This window comes from Lutzomyia longipalpis, chromosome 2 (genome assembly GCF_024334085.1).
Source record: "Lutzomyia longipalpis isolate SR_M1_2022 chromosome 2, ASM2433408v1".
Taxonomy (NCBI): Eukaryota; Metazoa; Arthropoda; class Insecta; order Diptera; family Psychodidae; genus Lutzomyia; species Lutzomyia longipalpis.
This window is the reverse complement of record NC_074708.1, coordinates 25,574,017-25,589,367: the sequence shown is the minus strand read 5'-3', so window position 1 is coordinate 25,589,367 and position 15,351 is coordinate 25,574,017. Positions and strand designations below refer to the sequence as shown.

The 15,351-nt window shown below is 34.1% G+C and overlaps 3 protein-coding genes across 4 annotated transcripts in view; 1 reads left to right on the top strand and 2 right to left on the bottom strand.

The window, feature by feature from the left end:
* The window catches only part of LOC129789723 (uncharacterized), a 274,016-nt gene that overhangs the window by 102,639 nt on the left and 156,026 nt on the right, over nt 1-15,351 (bottom strand). The gene's annotated exons all lie outside the window — the stretch shown is intronic.
* Nucleotides 18-3,956, bottom strand: LOC129789703 (uncharacterized). Its single transcript, XM_055826708.1, has 3 exons — nt 2,604-3,956; nt 1,712-2,179; nt 18-1,627 (listed from the first exon to the last, which is right to left on the bottom strand). The coding sequence occupies exons 1-3, from the start codon at nt 2,743-2,745 to the stop codon at nt 1,065-1,067; spliced, it is 1,173 nt and encodes a 390-aa protein (XP_055682683.1). The 5' UTR covers nt 2,746-3,956; the 3' UTR covers nt 18-1,064.
* LOC129789619 (uncharacterized) lies at nt 4,085-7,749 on the top strand. Its single transcript, XM_055826586.1, has 2 exons — nt 4,085-4,554; nt 4,624-7,749. Exons 1-2 carry the CDS (start codon nt 4,368-4,370, stop codon nt 6,393-6,395), a joined length of 1,959 nt encoding a protein of 652 aa, XP_055682561.1. The 5' UTR covers nt 4,085-4,367; the 3' UTR covers nt 6,396-7,749.

The window sequence follows — 15,351 nt, the reverse complement described above, 5'->3', positions numbered from 1 at the left end:
AGAGTCTTCGGCTCACTTTTGGTTCCAAAAGAGACGCGTGGCGCGCCTCTGTTTTGGGTTCATTTTTTTTTATACCATTTCATTATTAAAAAAATGATTTATAAATTAATTTAATGTGGTGTAAAAACACTTTTTATACCTTCTTGTGTAGGATTTTTTTTCTAGAAAATTTAAGCTATGTTATGGATTTTTTTTAAAATAAAACTTAAAAAAATTTATAATTGAAAAATAAAATTTTTAACATAACCTATTTTGAGGATACATCCGGGAATGACCTCCGGAAAAAAATGTGAATGTAAACAAACAAAGTTCTTTATAAAAATTCGTGTTTTGACATAAAATATACCATATATATATTTTTAAATAAACGCCAAAGTATTATATATAGCGCTTTGTAACATATTTAGTTATCTACATGGGCTTAAAAATTTATTTAATAACCATTTCGGTGAAAAAAATAATTTTTTTGACATGTGGCTTAGATTATTTTGCAATGTGTTTCTGTACAGTACAAAGTGAGGAACTTTTGGGATTGTTTGTACCAAAGGAATATTTTTTTGTTATAAAAGTTAAAATTTTTAAATGAATTTTACAAAACAAACTGAAAGGTTTAAAAAAACAGATTTTTTTTAATCATTGCAAAATGTTTAGTAATCTCTTCATAACATGAAAAGTTTATTTTTAGCATAAGAAAAGTAAAAATGCTTTTGTACAACTGCACAAGGGTTATCGCACCTTGCCTCACAAGCGCAATAAAAAAGTAGACGATATCCCTATGTAGAAGTTATGATTCTTTTGGGGGTTAACCTTATAAGTGAAAAAAAAATTGATTATCAAAACATATAAGTAAAGTAAAAAAAACACATTGTTTTAATTAATTTATTCATCTCCAAAAATATCGACAATGTTACAAGATGAAATTTATTTATTTTATTTTTTAAACCTTATGACCTAGTTTTTTCAATTCACAAAGCATTAGCATTTCTTTGACGAAATGGTTCTATATTTTTTCAACCTTACAAAGATCCAATAATCTTTTTTTTGTTTTTGTCTTCTGATAAATTCTATTTTTTCTTATTATTCCTCTCAACTCTCTCGAAGCTGTATTTTAAAAATCTCTTAAAATATTCGTAATTAAGGTGAATCGTGTATGCTTTGTCTGCATTATTGACAATTTGGTAGAATGTGTCGAATACATTTTTTAAGCTGGAGAAATTCTGTTTTCTGTTATTCTTTGATTTACCACTCCAAGAAAAAGAAGTAAAAATACAACGATCAAACATATCGTCCACTAATTTGTAGACGATCTTTTTGTACTTTCCTTCTCCTGTGGCCCCATGAATCTTGCCAAATTCTTCAATTACGTTTTCTTTGAAATCATTCTCATTTAGCTTTTCTTCAAGAGCACATAGATCTTTAGAGCTTTTGATGGGAAAGTATGTCTTTCTAACGCATTCTGTTACTTTTTTCTGCTGCTTGTTTCCAGAAGAGTCTCTCAAAAGAATAGTAGTCACATGATCCAACTTAGTTTCAATTCTAGCCTGTCCCTTTGTTAGATTTGCAATGGCCAAAATTATGTCGTTCGCGTTTTTGACACTGATTTCTTCCTTATCGCTGAAGCTAAACGCTGCAAAATGTATTAATGTTATTCATATATACATTGATTCAAACAAAATTAAATTTTTTTGATTAATAACAAGAAATAGCTTACAAGACACTGGTGAGTTTTGTGCCTTCGGAGATGTATCCGTGCTGTCAGAAGAATATTCTGCGTGTGAATCTCTTGATACCAAATTAATGCGATTGTGGTCTTCTGTGTCGCAGTCTTGAAGATTCCCATTCACACTAAACTGCGATTTCTGCGACAGTTTCGACTGTTTTGCTCTATGTTCCACTGAGTCGTGTGCTTCATCTTCCGGTGATTTTCTTTTTAGCGACTTCTTTGCCGAAACAATAGAGGTGCTAGAATTTTCTGAAACTGCTGAGGCTGCGATGTTACGTATAGACGAATCGAAGTTTTTTTGTATAAAGGATTTTTTCTGATCAGTGTGTCTCGTCAAAACATCTTCCTCATTTTCAGTTTCGACTTTGCATAGCATTTTTTCGAGATGTAGGGCTTCATCCCACGTAGTAATGCCATGTTTTTTAATCTCACAATTAAGCTTTTCCCATGTTTCCTCTGTAATTCAAAAAAAATTATAAGAATAGGAATTAAAGAAAAAAAACTTACAATTAATGTAAACTATTTTAAATGTCTTCCATAAAAATATATATGTAGGTATAATATAGAGCACTGAAAATTTATTTTTTAGAATTTACGATAAGAAATAGGTATACGAATTAGGCAATCTGAAGAAAAAAATATTCTATTGGTTTTTTGTCGTATCAATTTTTTTTATTAATTAATGTGCTATAAATTTTTTTCAAAAAAAATCATTCATACTATAAAATTTGATAAACAAATAATTCTTTCGGTATTTTTCACTTTTTGTAATGGAATTCTAAAAAAGCAACGTTTTTTTATATAATATAAAATTCCTTCTCAAAAAATTATGCGCATTTTGATACGTTTCATTCATATATTCCCTATGAGATTTACTTACCTGGAACCGCCTGTTTCCTCCTTAACTTTCTCAAATTTCTGTTATCTCGCGGCCAATAAAGATGTCCATCTTTCACCCAAATAGATGGTATGGCCACAATAGCTGGTCCATTTTTCTCAATTGTTTTAACAATAGAGTACATTTTAAATATATATATATATATATCGAAAAGTCACAATTTTTGTCAATTCGTTTGTTTATGAAATACTTTTGCACACTTGAAAAATTCACAAAAAGCACTTTTTAGGCTTATATAGAAAACTTATACTTTGATAGCCAACTTAAAAAAACACTTTGGCACGAAAGAAAAAAAAAACAGTAGTTTCGTATGACATGTATCCTTCAAACACCAGAATTGAACTAACATGAAGGAAAGCCTTTTTTCAATTTATATAGAAGTACTTGTATGCAGAAAGTAGGGTACATAATGATCAATCTGCAATAGGAAAGAATTATTCTTAAAAGGGATCAGACTACTTATGTTGCTTAATTTGGGTGAAAGAAATTATCTCTGTCTATTCACTTTGTCTGAAACATGTATTCTTGGATTTTGGGCCTGAATGTATTTCTTCTAATTAATGAATATTTTGTGAAAGAAATGTTTTAAGATTTTCTAGGAACGGTTATATGAATTAATAGTGATTACTTTTCTTTCCAAAACTAATCATTCCTTTTCCTTTAAATTGCAAGAATTTATGCTCTTAGGAGATATACATATATTTTTCACAAAATTTTTCAGGTACATATATACAGTTCAGACAGTTCGAGTTTAAATTTTATGAGTTGTTGGAATCTAGATTGTGAAAATAATTATTTAAAAATATAATTCATAAATACAATACGAAAAAAGAATCAAGGATTTGTTTGAGTCCACATCAAAAGAATTCACACTCACGACTCTCACCTCTTTCATTTAAGCTAATAAATAATGCCCAAATCTGGTGCCCGTCGAAAAGAATTATCCTACTGAGCACCCATATATTAAATTATCTTACGGAAAAACCCATCACTAAGCAAGGTTCCAAAATTCCAAAAATATAATGATTTAAAAAGTCCTACCTAAGGTCGTAAATTTATATTCTCAGAAATGGTCAGTTTGGTGATTTAATGACTGGTATTTCCAAACCCCTTAACAAACCCGATTTGCTGTTGCATGTTAGTTCTAGATGTTTGGTTTTTTTTTCAATTATGTGCCTATGTACTTTTATTTTATGGTTGCACCTGAAATATTTCAGTTGTTTTGTCTCGTTTATATCTATACAGTACCTGTTTCTAATTTTTTTCTAAGAAGGTATATGGATTAACAAAAGTGTGAAATATGACAGTTCTGCATATTTGCCTATTACAGGGAAAACTATGGTAACTACAGTGGGACCCCAGTACAATGACTACTCGGTTGAACTACTGTCGCACATTAAAAATAATGAGTATGAATAGTACATCCGAGTGGTCGTTGTACTGGGGTCCCACTGTATATAATAAGTAGATACTACATAATATATTACGAAAAAGAAACACTGTACATAAACATAGACGCTTTTTCAACATTCAGACAAAACTGTCCCTTAAAAATTGACACAGTTGTACATGATTTGTCCTCCGTATAAGACCTCTTCGAAATACGTATGAACAAAACGTTTTGGAATAGCGTCATATTAAAAAAAAAACTTAGCTAATAAAGCTTTTAAGTAAAAAATTTATTTAAAAAGAAAGTGTTCATTACAGTGTGACTATTTTTGATTACTATTACTAAGCAAAATTACAATGGACAAAAGAGAATTTAAATATTCCTCATCATTTTATTACCGTGTTGCAAAGACTTCTAATGAATATTGTGCTCTTTCTCAACGTACACATCACATTTCTAGTGATGTAATTAATGAAATTCCATCATCTATAGATGAACATCATCTAGATAATCCTGATTCTACGTATATCGAGAATTGGATAGGTAATTGATAATTACATATACACTTTTTTACATACTGCTTCAGATTACACCGTAAAAAATATTTTTCAGACTTGATTGAAAGTGATTCTGACGATTCAGAAACTTATGAGGATGGTGAGGATGAACACAATAATGAAGATTCATTTCAAGATCAACTGGCTGGCTGGATTATTACAAATGGTATTACACATGCCGCTTCTAATCAATTACTTAAACTCTTGAAAACAAAAGAATGCTTAAAAAATTTGCCATCGGATGTAAGGACGATTGTGAAAACACCAAGAAATGTACGCATTGAAAAAATGGGATCTGGAGAGTTTTGGTATAATTCAATAGAATCCACGCTAATTTCACATTTTAAAACTTTGGCTGAAGATACAACAATTTCTTTACAATTTCACATCGATGGATTGCAGTTTGCAAAAAGTACTAAGACCCATTTCTGGCCAGTACTATTTAGGATAATTGAAAAACCTAAAATAGAACCCCAGGTAGCCGCAATATACTGTGGTGAAAGTAAACCAGAAAGCGTACACCATTACCTTAATTACTTTGTGGGTGAAATGAACAATCTTGTGACGAATGGAATCATCATTAATACACACAAATTGAATGTTACAATTCATAGTTTCGTGTGTGATTCTCCTGCACGATCATTTGTTAAGGGAATAGTGTACTTTAATCACTATTCCGGATGTAGTAAATGTACGGTTAGTGGATCATTTTTTGATTGCATGGTATTCACACGAATAGATGCAGTCAAACGAGACGATTCTAGTTTTCGTTCAAGAAGAGAACCAGAGCACCATAAAACCACATCACCATTGGAAAATTTACCTATAGACATGGTGGAACATTTTCCAGTTTCTGATAATCTTCACCTCTTTGATCTGGGTATTATGAAGCGTCAACTAGAAGGATGGACCACCGGAAAATTTAATTATAGGACAAAATGGTCAAATGCACAAATTACTGAAATATGTCAGCTCTTAAAATTTGCGAATGAGAGTAGACCTATTGAACTTCATCGACAAATTAGGACTTTAAGATATCTTTCAATATGGAAAGGAACAGAATATCGTACATTTCTTTTGTACCTGGGAATTGTTATTCTAAAAGATTTTCTTAAGCCAAATGTTTACTACCATTTCAGTTTGCTATTTTGTGCCTATTCCATATATTCAGCTAGATATTATCAAAAATACAGAGATATTGCACATGAATTAATTGAAGAATATGTAAAATCCTATTCTTATTTTTACGGACCATCTTCAGTCGTGAGCAATGTGCATAATTTAATTCACGTAATAGACGACGTACGTCTTTTTGGAGAACTGGAAAATATAAGTACTTATCCGTTTGAAAGTTACTTAGGAATATTTAAAAAATTGGTTAGATCTGGCAACAGACCTCTAGCTCAGGTAGCTAAAAGATTTTGTGAAATAAGTACATACAAAAATAAAAAAAAGGAGGAAACAAAAAATTATCCAATATTAACACGTGAGGGATTAGGCGTTACTTTTGAATTAGAAAAAGGCTTTACTCTAAAAAATGACCATAAAAACAAATGGTTTTTGTCAGCTGAAAATGAAATAGTAGAAATGATAAATGTAAATTATTTTAACGATGAATTAAAAATAGTTGGAGACAAACTCGTAGACAAGGCAAACAGTTTTTTTACAAACCCAATTGATTCTTCATTTTTAAATATTTATTCTGTTGAAAATATTAATAAGAAATCGAGAAAGCATTATAGACTTGAAGATGTGAAATGTAAACTGTTTCAACAAAATTATAGAAGTATGAATGTATTTTTGCCAATATTACACACACTTAAATAATTTTTCTATTTTTTTTTATTATTCGTGTTGGATAAATTGTATTATTGTTGGATTTCTGATAATTTGCAGTAACCAATTTACATATTTCTAGAATCTAGCTTGACAAAAAAAAATATTCGGGACAGAAATAAAATATCTTATGCAGTATTATTATCTTCAGATTTGCAGAGTAGGCAGAGAACTTACGTATTAAAAAAATGTAACTAATTGTGAGGCAACCAGGAACATTATTGTGAGAAAAAAAATCTTCAAAAATAAAAACAGCAATAAAATGAAAATTTTGGGATAAAATTAACTCAAGGCACTCTAAGTTTAAGAAAAGACTTAAAATATTCTCTTCTTCTCAGACCATTTTGCAATGTATTGATTTTCCTAAATCTTGGAATGCCTTTTTTGTCTTACTATATCCTCTACTATTCCTTTTGCATAAAAAATATATACATATTACAAAAGATATATCACTTATTTAATTTTTGACTGATTACAATAGCTGTTCATACGGATTTTTGTGGAGCAAATGCGTTAGCAACATAAAAAATTCTCTCATGTGTTGAAGAAAATTGTACTGAAATGCAACGCTTTTTCATGTATTCGACGAATGGTTGTCTTTTTGAGGGTACTTTTAGCTACACGTGGCATGGATATTTTATAAAATTTTATTTATTGAAAACTAAAGCTTTTTATGCCATTTTAATAATGTTTCTAGCATAAGAAACATAATGCAATGCTGTATTAAATAAGCATAATGATGTGGGTATAATTTCAATTTTTTTTAATTTTCTAATTTTTCAAAGAAATATTAATTTTTATGAAATGAGAGGGCCATTTATGGCTCTTCTAATTAATATACTACTTAAAAATCAATCTCGCATATGTTTTTCACGCGTGAAAACGCGTGAATTTTTCTTGGTGAATATTATTGCCAAGACGAGGTATTTTTGCCGAAGTACATCTCCATGAAATTTGGCCATTTGCCTCCCAGTGAGGCAAAATAGAAAAGGGAACACTATCGTAAAAGGAGAACATTAGGTAGGGAAAATAATGTGTTTGTGAGAAAGAAAGATAGAAAAAAAATAAGTGAGAGGGAAAGAGAAAAAAAATGTCAAAAATTTTGCCTACATGCAGGAGTTTTTTCAGTCGTGGCAGAAGCTGTTTCCAGACACCATACGGATATCCCTATGGTATTCCCAAATTTAGGCGTGAAATTTTACCTGCTATGGAGCCACGACCTGATTTTGGGTACCAAATTTTTCCCAATACCATCATATATGGTGCACCATACGGTGCCTGAGCGGGAATCCCGCGCGGAATACATTTTGGCCGAAATGGAATACGGCCGGGTACCGCCGTGCTCTTTGGGCGGGGATTTCCAGGGTAATTTTTCCACTTTCCTGGGTGAAAAGAGTACTGCTATGTGGGGGTGGTGTGTGTGTGTTGGAAAATGAAGAAGCTAGAACTCAATAATCTGATAAGAAAGTAAATCAACCCCTCGAACCATTTAAAAAGTCACTGGCTTGCACCCTACCTCCAGCCTTTTGTGGAAGCCCCATGAAAAGATCAGAGGGGGGGTGGATTTGTGAGCGAGACCTGGCATCTCACTCTCTCGCTCTGAAAAGATTATGCACTTCCTGTTTGCTGGCTTGTGTGTGGTTTGACTTACAACAACAACATTTATCATCTCACACCCCCCGCGCACCATGAAGAGGGTCGTATTCTCACAACCTTTTCCATGGGAGGGAACTGGGAGAAAGGGTAGGACGGGTATATTTTGCAGTTGCTCAACTCTTTACCTCCTGACACTATCGCACATCCTCAATGGTAAGTTTCCTGTGAAGCTTCATCACTCTCGCCGCTCTTACACTTTTCACAACCTCCCCACCCCCGCCCCTTCATTGCGCCACCAAAAATGGCAGATTTTCGCGCGCTTTCTGTTGAGGGTTTGGGGTGAATGGATAAAGTAGCACAGAGCACCCTCCTCCCCACACTGCTTTTGAATATGAGATCTCACTTTTGGTCCAAGAGGATTCCCACCGCCCATCCATCTCCTCCGTCCCCCCATCCCTCTGCTACACAAACGGCTTCACTATGTGGAATATAGGACGAACAAGACAACCCATAGAAAATCATAAAGTATAGTCTGTCGACGATATTCATATTTTGGTTGGATGGTTCATATTTTAACTTTATGTATGGTGATGATAAAAGCATTATGGAAGAGACCTTTCTTATCTCGGGTGCATACACACAATAATACCTTCCTTTTCCGCTCCCACTCAACCCCTCAAACCAACCACTATAAACCCCTTTTGCCCGTTGTGAATGGCAAATCTCCGGTCAGAGAGAGAATCCTTGCGGGTGGTGTGGAATGGATCAATTTGTGGAGTCACTGACCACTTCACTTTCTCAATGTTTCCGGTCTTGGATGTGGACATAGAGAAAACAGGATGTAGATGCTGAAGTGCCGGACATTTGAATTTTAGCACCAACTTATACGGAGAGATTTCTAAGGAAACTTTTTGGGGTCATTTTAAGTCATTAAGTGTTCAAAGAAGATTCTTCGAAAGGAATTTTCTTAAGATTTCTCAGGAAGGTTTTTAGTGAAAAGAAGGTTGTTAAGTGTTTGACCAGAAGCATTTAATTTTAATCTAGGTTAGAAAATTCTTTTTAGAATAGTCATTGAATATTTTATAAATTGAAAATTAACTGAAATTAACTAATTTTTATAAAAATGAAGTAAAGGGATGAATCTGTAAAAAATAGTTTATGGAAAGATTGTAAAAGTTGTCATGTAGGCCCTGAGGAAGGACTTAAATAGTCCGAAACGTTGGCCTTGAATAAAATTTAATTAGCCGAGCTTGAGACCGAAAATCCGTCTTTTAAGAAAACCCAGTTCTCATTCTTTTCTTTGAAGAATATTTTATCAAAAAAAAATCTTGAAAAAAATTAAAAATATCTTTTTATGAATAAATTAAAGAAAAATCTACATGTACCGAAAATCAAGAAAATTTTCTTAACAAAACTTTTAGAAAATTATCTGTATTTTTTTTTTCAATCAACTAAAGGCTCCAACAGATGGACGAGAAATTCCTCGTGCGGTGCGGCGCGGCGAGGTTTTCGTGGCCCATCGTCGCTTCGGATTGGCCGAAAAACGTTCTCGCACGGTGCGGTGAGAGTGTGTGAGCCATCTCTCGCTTCTGATTGGCCGAAAACCTCGCCGCACCGCACCGCACGAGGAATTTCTCGTCCATCTGTTGGAGCCTTAACCGTTTTTTTTACTTTGTTGTTTTCTTTACCCAAATGTTCCCAAGATTTGTATGAAATTTTCATGAAATCTAACTTCAAAATTAATTAGAAAAGTCAAATAAAAGCCAATTCTTAAGCAAAACTCTTGAAATTTCGCGGAAGAACTATCAAAGCTCTACTTCAAACTGAACCTATTCAATTGCTGTAAAAATAAAAACTATTTATCCCAATTTGTGTTAAAAATTCAGCCCATAACCTTTTCAAGTTTTCATTGAAAATCAATTAATTTTCATTAAAAAAAAATCATAAAGAAAATACTAAATCGAACAATAAGCCTGACAATAGGTGAACAAAAGGCATTTCTAGCAGCACAATTGCCTCCTTCTGTATATACGGACTCTCTCTATAAGAAGACATGGATGGAATAAAGAGTGATTGCGGCGGTAGGAAAAAAAATATTGCAATTCCGTTGACGGTGCAAAGAAACATTGGGTTGCAAAATCGCTGAGTAAATCCCCAAATCGTCCATTGAACCGTCTAGACTCCATATAAATTCCACGTTGAAAATCTGTCTTCGGAAGAGATTTCCGGTTATCTCCACTGAGGTATATAATATGGAGAAGTGCATTAAGGGCGCGATGTACGACAAGGAAGTTGAAGGGAATGGGGTGGATGTTTAGCTAGATGGAAAATGTAGTCCATGTGGGATGCACACAGGGGGTGTCTCCAAAGGAATATTTATATAGATTGTACGATAACAATGCAGCTGTATGGAAGTTGTTTAGTCGATATATGGATAACTTTTCTGGTACATGGTGTATTGTGTTGTGTATATTTCAGTACCATAACCATTACAGGTGGCTCTATTGCCACAAATATCATGGGAGAGTTGCTTCATCCCCCCCGCCAACCCTATCCCCGGGCGCGCTTCAACCCCGTCCGCGTGGTGACGTTGACAAAAGAGGGCTAAATGGTTTCACATGCAACCCATTTTGTTGCTACTGTCGCCTCTCGCGGCCTCATAGCTCTCTCTCTCCCCTTTGTCCCTCCACCCCCCTCCTCTCCCGTATATATAGCACATTGTGTACGGTATTCAAGGGGAGTAGGATGATGTTTTATGTTGGCTCTATTTTATGTATTTGTCTGCATACACTGAATTCCTTTCCACGCTCTGTGCATTCACCCCATGATCACTCTTTCATGCAATATTTCAACCCCCGCATACTACCCCCATGTACGTGGTAGGAGAGGGACATTAAAAAACCTTTAAGCTGCTATTGATACACCTTTTGCTCAGTTTGATCGATTATCGTCACACTACACTTTGCAATTTAGCATACCATCGATATATGTATATTTTCAACAAAACTTACCGAGTGTGGGAGCTTTTTTTTCAACCCTCTACCTTTACCACAAGATGAGGGATCCTCACACAGTGTGGGAGCTTGGTTTATTACCTTTTCAGCATTACGTCACTCTATATTGAGGGTACTTTCGGTACAACTTTTTGCATACCACACAGTTGTGCTTTCGGGGGAGGGTGAGTTATGTATGTAGGTAACGCTACAATATTTCCCTTCAAGGAGAAAAGTTTTGCGTTGCTTGATGGAGACTTTGAACTTACCTGAAAAGAGAGAAAAAAAAGACATGATAGAATGCATGAAAAGATTGATGCCAGGAAGTAGCATAACCTCACTTTTGAGGTTTATTCATTTTCCCCATCCATTGCAGTGTGTGTGAGTCACAAAGTTTTGTCAATAAGTTTTGCTCATCAACTATGGATGTAGCAAAGTCATTTGTGCATGGTTTACGACACAATTTGTGGAGTTTATCGCACAAGTAAAATCGCAAGTGGGCTAATAACTCGGAAAAAGGCAAAAATAATATAGGTTATGTCTTTCATAGTTAACCCTAATTATTGCAGCGTCAGTTGCGCAAAGCCCACACATCAGTCTCCATCGCGCATAAGACACATAGAGGAGCTTTTTTTTTTCCTTGAAAAACACATCATTTAGTGCCAACAAAGTGATTTATGGGCATCAAAGTTTTCAATTCTAAATTTGTATCAATCACTCAAATCGCGCGCATCTCACAATTAAAATGTTATTAAGATACACGAATACCGGTCAATTAGGCATTTGGTGTGTAACAAATTATGCTCTCTACGTCTTCCCACGCGCAATGCTAACAACATTGCAGATTGATGGAAAAGTATGTTGTGTTGAGGAAAGTTTCTTGATCTCAATTCTTAGCACAGAGCACTCAGCACTAATCATAAACACATGTGTGCCTCATCTATTTCAACATAGTTATTAATTTATCACAAATTTACATAATTTGTTTGCAACCTTTTCTCTTCGAAACTCATCTCGTTTCGTTTTTTTCTCCTTCGGGGAGGCTGCGAGGTTTTTTTTTACTTCATCCCAAATGCTTTTTACTCTTTTCACGGCATATGAACCATATTCCCCAGTCAAATGATATATGATTCTTCTGAAATAGTTTTGGGTGAAAGAGATGCGGGGCATGTATGATAAAAAAAATCATATAGATGGTTTTTTTCTCGCTCTCAAACCATCCTTCATACCTCTTTGTTGAAGGCGCAGATCGTGTGTGTATGCTGAAGTTATGTGAGATGATTTTGATGGGGCCCGCTAGGAAAACCAACAACTTTGCTAACTGAAAAGAGCCAGTTGTTCGTCATCAATTGTCTAATTTATGTTCTTTCGGGAGATAAACACCTACTGGCTGATGATACCCTGAGTTTTGTTGCAGAACAAGCACGAAGAGGGACCTCAATTCCATCGCACGATGTCTTTTTTTTTGTTTGCCCTCAGCTCATTGACATTGTCTAAAAAGTCTCGCACAGGTAAGAAAAAAAATTCATCATCTTCAATGGCTGAAGAAACAATAATTCTCCACACATTTCCACCGCATACAGAGAAACTCAATTTCCAGCCACTTTACGTGAGATCATCCCTTTGGCGGGGAAAAAAAAGAAAAGCGAAGGTGTAATAAACATCACACACGAGAGGGGATTGGAAAGCATACACAGAGGGTGAGCTTCCCACCACCCCCAAAGGGCGTCGGGGTTTTTATGATTAATGATAGTTGTTCGTATTATTTATTTCACATCGTTTGTTTTCTCCCAACAAAAATTTTCTATCCCATCTTTTCCGGCATTTTTTTGTTGTTCATTCAAGGGGGATGATGGTATCCCCCTTCGAAGACTTTCCGATCAATACCGCATTCAACCCCCGCGACACGAAAACTCCTTTTGAAACACCTTCTCAAAGCTCAAGTGTGTTCGTGATGAGAGGCTAATTAATTAAATATTTTCACGATACATTCAATAGCGCGTGGAAACAAAACAACCCCCAAAGGGAAAGTCTGCAAGGGGCTTATCAATTGAAAATTATGATGGTTCTAAGAAAATTCTTTTGAGATATTAAACAAAAGCTCTCTTCAGAATATTTCTTAAATTCCTTAAGAAATAATTAGGCTCAATTTTTTTTAAATCTTTAATTATCAATTGACCGATTTTGATAAATCTTGAAGAAGACAATGTCGCTAAAAGAAGAAAAAATTAGGAAATATTTTTATTAAATAAAAAGTAATATTTTTTTTCGTAATCTTTCTTTAATTCAAGCTAATCAAAAAATTAATTTTGAAAATTTTCTTAGAAAACTTTTCTTTTTCTTGAAATTTTTAAAAACCACAAAACCACTAAACAAAATTTTCAATCTAACGTTTTGTACCCTAGAACCTATCAAATGAGCAATAAATTACTACAAACTGATAAACCCTTTTTGCACCCCAACCCTTACTGCTTCTTCCTATAAAATTTCACAAAATAGAGCACTCAAAGTAGTAAAAACCACACAAATATTCCCCTTGTTTGCGTTCTGTCTCTTTTATATCAAAAACTCCACGCACACACGAAAGAGGGTTCGTTTTTGGGATTAGATGAATGGGTTTTGTTGTTTATTTAACGCGCCTTCAGCAGTAAATTATTAATTTATCACTATACCCCACCGATTGGCGGTATATTGTATAGACGAGAAGCCCGGTCACAGGTTAGATGCGGAAATTACTTTGATCAGCCACTGATGGCTCGAAAAGGGAAGAATTAGTCGGTGAATAGTGGACTGATTATTTAGCAATTTTTATTTCTTTTGAAGAATTTCGAATGAAAAATTATTTGTGTGATATTCAAATTAAAGCGAAAGAAATAAATTTTCTCGGACGTGAGTTGTATGGGAAATATTTTGGGAGATTCAGTGATTTCGTGGAATTTCACATTGATTCACCTCCATGGATTCACTCAACGCACAAACACCTTTTATTCTAGTTTTTCTCTCCGCGGCAGCAGGTGAGGAGATTAATTAAGCCCCGATGACTTTCAATTCACTGAGATATTTTTCTGAAATTATGGTCAGACACGCTGTATTATGTGCCTATTTTTTCATTCTTTCAGTTTTTGCCGAAAGAAATAGATCAGCTCTCCTTGTTTTTACTGTTGCGCGCACTTCTTCTTCTTCTTCTTTTTTGGCAAAACATTTTTCCAACATGTGCAATAATTCTTCATCAATGTTTGCATATAGCTCTGGTGTTTGCTAAGAAAAAGTCTATTTTCTCCTCTTTACGGATAATCAAAATTAATAATCACAAAAATATCACGAAATTCCGTCGACAATAAATCGTGCCTACGGAGCTTCAGGTGTAATTTATGATACTCAAAAAAAAATACTACACCGCATCCATATATTCGGGGAATTGCTGAGACGATGTAGGTGGAATTGCTTTTCTACATTTCACAGCTATTGCAAGTGAGCGGGACTTGTTTTCTTATTATTTTCTTTAATTTTTGTGTTGAAAATTGATTTATTTTTTATTTTTGAATAAAGTTTTCTTTATGAATTTGGATGGAATTCGCTACTAAGTCGGGCTTAAAATTTTTAAGTCGGTCTTAGGGTTTTAAGTCAAATGACTTAAAATTTTTAAGTCGGTCTTAAGTTTTTGAGTCAGGTTTTTAGGTCTTTTTGAAAGTTAAAAAATTAAAAAGTGTACGTAAAACTGACTTAAAACCTTAAGACCGACATAAAAACCTACTTAAATTTTTAAGCCCGACTGAGTAGTGAATTCCACTCTTTGTCTTAAAAAAATTAATTTAAAAGATATTTATTAGGGTAAAATAAATTACCTGGAATGGGGTTAAATTATTCTCGTGTGTTCTAACCTTAAAAAAATTGAAAATCTTTTTTTTTTCTAACACTCATTTTATTGTCTGACGCTATTTATTTCCAAAGACTTGACAGACTTTTTTAACGTTCAACATTTCTTTTAAACGCTGTTAGCTTTTTTCTAACGTTAAATGTTTTACCTTTATCTTTTGAAAACTATTTTTAAATTTTAAACTTTATTAAAATATTTTTAGCATGAAAATAATTTATTTCGATCTCTAAAGAACATTAAGAACTTCTTGAAATTGTAGAGTGTTTTTAGACACTCAAACACCCCCTGGATACGTCACTGGTTTGAACCCTTTTTGCAGCCTTTGTTCCGCAATGCCAACATAAGAATCCCACACACCACAGCCTCTCCACTCTGCAAGACAAACTTTTCTTTCTATTAACACCATGCACCTCGCGTGGTCTTCCAACCTCCCTGCAATAAGCAATATATCGAAATTATGTTAATAGCCCGATCATGGATT

Excerpts from the sequence above, each read along its gene's own strand:
- LOC129789703 (XM_055826708.1), bottom strand. The coding sequence starts at position 2,745 with ATGTACTCTATTGTTAAAACAATTGAGAAAAATGGACCAGCTATTGTG. Across the intron at positions 2,180-2,603 it reads GAGGAAACAGGCGGTTCCAG|AGGAAACATGGGAAAAGCTT; the intron begins GTAAGTAAATCT and ends TTTGAATTACAG. Across the intron at positions 1,628-1,711 it reads ACAAAACTCACCAGTGTCTT|CGTTTAGCTTCAGCGATAAG; the intron begins GTAAGCTATTTC and ends TACATTTTGCAG.
- LOC129789619 (XM_055826586.1), top strand. The coding sequence starts at position 4,368 with ATGGACAAAAGAGAATTTAAATATTCCTCATCATTTTATTACCGTGTT. Across the intron at positions 4,555-4,623 it reads GTATATCGAGAATTGGATAG|ACTTGATTGAAAGTGATTCT; the intron begins GTAATTGATAAT and ends AATATTTTTCAG.